Source organism: Phytophthora infestans, genomic scaffold, assembly GCF_000142945.1.
Source record: "Phytophthora infestans T30-4 supercont1.96 genomic scaffold, whole genome shotgun sequence".
NCBI lineage: Eukaryota > Oomycota > Peronosporomycetes > Peronosporales > Peronosporaceae > Phytophthora > Phytophthora infestans.
Genome location: NW_003303663.1, coordinates 376,740 through 380,343, shown reverse-complemented (window position 1 = coordinate 380,343; position 3,604 = coordinate 376,740). Strand labels below are relative to the sequence as shown.

Sequence of the window (3,604 nt, the reverse complement as noted above, 5' to 3'; positions counted from 1 at the left end):
TCTTTTCCCCCACCCACTTTTCATCATCCCTACCGAACATAGATAGAAGGTCATACACGTCTCACTCGCGGGGTGAGGATGAGGCTGTCAGTTGCTAACCTACCAACCCCCTTGAGCAGACAAAAAAATCTCATTCGAGTTACGCATCGCGTCATCGTCCCAGTATCCTCTCTACCTGACAAGCTGGGCGGTGTACAGCATTGCTTGGCGTTCAGGAAACCTATTGACGGCATTGTTAGTTCCATACACGACAAGAAACCAAGGAACCTGATGTGAGCGTACCGTCGTCCGGGCATAGAACGCATTTTCTTGTAGAGGTCACCACCTCCAGCATATTTCATTACCAAGTAAACTGAAGAAAGCAAAACAATTGATATGTTAGGACATGGACGAGAAAAGAAGCACAAGGATCCTCCATCTCACCTCGTGTGGCGTCTTGAAAAGTGGCAAACAGGGGCAGGATATTTTCGTGTCGAATACGGGAGTGAATCTCCACTTCCTTTCGCAATTGGTGAGATACACCCGCAGCCTTAAGTTGCTCCTTCACTAGCACTTTCAGGGCCACATACATTCGCGAGCTTTTCTCACGCGCAAGGTACACTTGACCAAACTTTCCCGTTCCCAGTTCACGACCAATCTCGAAATCGCTCAAACTCCACGCTTTAGGCGGTTGGTTTGGGTGCTCCTGTTCCTGTTCCCGTTGTTGTTCGGTTTGTTGATCCTCGTAGTCCATCATCTCCGCTGGGGCTGCTGGTGGGGTAGTTTGTTCCGTAGTATACTGTCGTGGCGGTGGTGGGGTTGGTGCGTTGCTTTGTGTCCGCGTAGTACCGAAACGAGGTTGAGGGCTCGAGCCGGTTTGGAATCTGCTAGATGCACCAGCGCCAGTGTATGGAGGTCTAGCTGACGTTGGTCTTGCGGTAGAACTCGATGTAGCTGTCCGTAACCTGCTTGTACCGCCGCCATACATCGCTTTAGTTGGTGCTGACGGAATTCGCGACGCTTGATGCCTTCCAGTAGCGCTGCTAGCTGTTGGACGTGCATACGACGGCACGGATCCAGTCGACGCAGGTGAGACTGTTCGATGCGCTAACGATGACGCTGTTGGTGCCATTAAGCGACCTGTGTGTACACAAAATTATTCATTAGAGCTAACTATCGAGACCGTTGCTACCGCGGCTAACGTACTCGTGGCCGTCGATCTGTAGCTGACAGTGGAACGTTCACGTAGTGCCTGGCGGTTGTGGCCAAACGACGCAGTCGAGGATGCAGACGAAGGAGACGCCCGCTGGAGTCGCCCCAAGGCGACAGGAGGCGCTGGAGACGCGTCCTTCATGTCGATATCCGCAGAATCAGGCGAAGGTTCATACCGACCGAAGTTGGGGCGGCGATTCTCGTCAGACCTCATGCCACTGCTCATTACAAATTGTCGTTGGTCTTGCTGTTATTTGAATGTTGTTCTAAGTAAAAATTAGCTTGCAAAAAGAAAAAGGTTTCCTGATTTTAGGAATTAATTTGGAAGTTCGTAGAATTGTGAATGTTTTTATTTACAATTGTTTTCTTAAAGAAACAGATTTTTCGAAAGCATTTTCCGCACGACCACTTAGTTTCGTTTTGCCAATGTAGCCAGCTTCTGAAAGGCGAGTTGAAGGTTTGAAATGTAGTCGATGAGTACCGGACTATCATAGAACAAGTGGCAGAACTGCGAGTCATAATTGCATGAGCTAGAGCATTGGAAAAGTAATTTATTGCAAAACTGACCTCCTTGAAGCTAGAGCTCTTCATGGCGATTTTCTCCACCTCAATCATGGGCGGAATGCTGAATCTGCAAGTGGGACATGTGTTAGAACTGCGTTGCTATGCGGCGTGAGGGAACATACGCGTTCTGTTGGGCTACAACTCGAAGTCTGGCGATAATGTTGGTGGTGCTGCAAGGGACCTCTGCCATTAATACAATTGTCAAGCTCAATACCGAAGCAAAAGGCTCCACCTCTCGGATCGATCTCCACTTCTGTCTTTGGTTGCCGCATTTTCGTTGTAGATATCGTGCGCCTTGTTCAAAAACTCTACCAGCATTTTCAAATTGTGAGGCATCAGAAATTGCCAAGCCAGAAGATTGCACGCATCTTTACCATTGAAAAAGAAGCATGCACTGAAAGCTGTTAGTAACGTTCGCAGCGATGCTCGTCGCTGGTCATCTTCGTTTTCAGGCAGGTGGCCGGTCGCTTGCCGTACTAATTGTGTTGGCAAGTCGCTGCACTGACAATGAAGCATTTCTGTGAAATCTCTAACCGACAGCACTACAGTAGCCATCGCAAGCAAAAGATGGTTACACATTCACCACTTCAGCAGTCAGACGGACCAAAGTACCGATATCATTACATGTAAATAACAGCACTTACTCATATCGTGGTCGATCTTTGCGTAGCTGCGCTGCAATTGAGCAAGGAAGGACGCACGGTTTTGCAGACAGCCGTTGACGTACTCGAACGACCGGTTTTTGACATTGGATCCTTTGGCAACTGCGGCAAAATAATTGGCGATGAAGTGTGCCGGCTGATCCGGGCGCTTGTCCTGTAACTGGCGTACCAGGTCGTCTACGTAGAACTGAACGCCTGACTGCTGCAGATAGAAATCATTGGACGATGCAGTGTTGCGCGACGGTAGCCGCGCCAACGTACGCAGCTTGGATCCGCTCGAGACGGTCGCAGTTGCGTTCTCACGGACGCTGTCAGTGGCAGGAGCGCGATACGCGTTGGCGATGAGGTTCTCCGCCTCCAAGCGACTCATGCTTTCAGTGTTCATTGCTGCGAGCTTTAACAAGAATAATCAATTTAAAGATCTGTTTTTCTTTTATTCTTTTAATTTTGAAAAAGAGCTTTTCCAAAGAAGCGCCAGTTTAAAATAAAAATAAAACACTTTTAAAAAAGTACTTCTCCAAAAATGTACCGAAAAAGCGCTAAAAAAGGCCAGTCGCGACAGACACAACTTGCTTGTCAAAAAAGTCAACTTTTCTAGCTACTGTATCGGTTTGCGCAGGTTTGTGGGTATCACCGTCGAGAGGCTGTGCGTCACTTGACGCCCGACTCTCTCTATGGGCGTGGACGCGGAGGCGCTGGCTCAGCTAGCAGCCACAGGACTTGCAGGAATATTTGCAGGTGCGTCGATGTACATCAGTGTGGCGCAGCACCCGGCGCTCATGGAGACGGACGCGCTAGCATTCCAGGCTCCTTTCTTCCGACGAATGTACTTCTACGCAGCGCGAATGCAGGGACCTGTAGCTGTAGGCAGTGGCCTCAGTGCGCTACTTGTAGCTTGGCTGCAGAAGCAGCGTGGACCACACGCAGGCATGCCGCGGCTCTGGCTTATTAGCGGATGTCTTATCGGTGGAGTCGTACCCTTCACTATGCTCAAGATGCTGGCGCTAAACGACAAACTCGTGGACTCGAAGCGTTGCGTGCACCGTGGCCAGACATGGATGCAAGAGATGTTGCGGCGATGGGGGAAACTCCACGCAGTGCGTGCAGGAGCGAGTGTACTGGCATTCTCCGGGATGTTGATAGCGATGGCTTGCGGCGGCGACAGGACACCGGCCCTCAAGTCATGG

General features: G+C 50.0%; 3 protein-coding genes across 3 annotated transcripts; 1 reads left to right on the top strand and 2 right to left on the bottom strand.

Annotated features, from left to right (window-relative positions):
* Window positions 1–171: 171 nt before the first annotated feature.
* PITG_19459 (protein kinase) lies at window positions 172–1,405 on the bottom strand (the record flags this gene model as incomplete). The annotated part of the gene is made up of 4 exons (XM_002996941.1): window positions 172–220; window positions 283–352; window positions 424–1,119; window positions 1,186–1,405. 4 exons carry the CDS (start codon window positions 1,403–1,405, stop codon window positions 172–174), a joined length of 1,035 nt encoding a protein of 344 aa, XP_002996987.1.
* Window positions 1,406–1,600: 195 nt separating this feature from the next.
* Window positions 1,601–2,787, bottom strand: PITG_19458 (protein kinase; the record flags this gene model as incomplete). Its single annotated transcript, XM_002996940.1, has 5 exons — window positions 1,601–1,699; window positions 1,759–1,822; window positions 2,007–2,061; window positions 2,130–2,297; window positions 2,400–2,787. The coding sequence occupies 5 exons, from the start codon at window positions 2,785–2,787 to the stop codon at window positions 1,601–1,603; spliced, it is 774 nt and encodes a 257-aa protein (XP_002996986.1).
* A 304-nt stretch (window positions 2,788–3,091) lies between these two features.
* Window positions 3,092–3,603, top strand: PITG_19457 (uncharacterized protein; the record flags this gene model as incomplete). Its single annotated transcript, XM_002996939.1, has 2 exons — window positions 3,092–3,454; window positions 3,525–3,603. The coding sequence occupies 2 exons, from the start codon at window positions 3,092–3,094 to the stop codon at window positions 3,555–3,557; spliced, it is 396 nt and encodes a 131-aa protein (XP_002996985.1).
* Between the last annotated feature and the right edge of the window lies 1 nt (window position 3,604).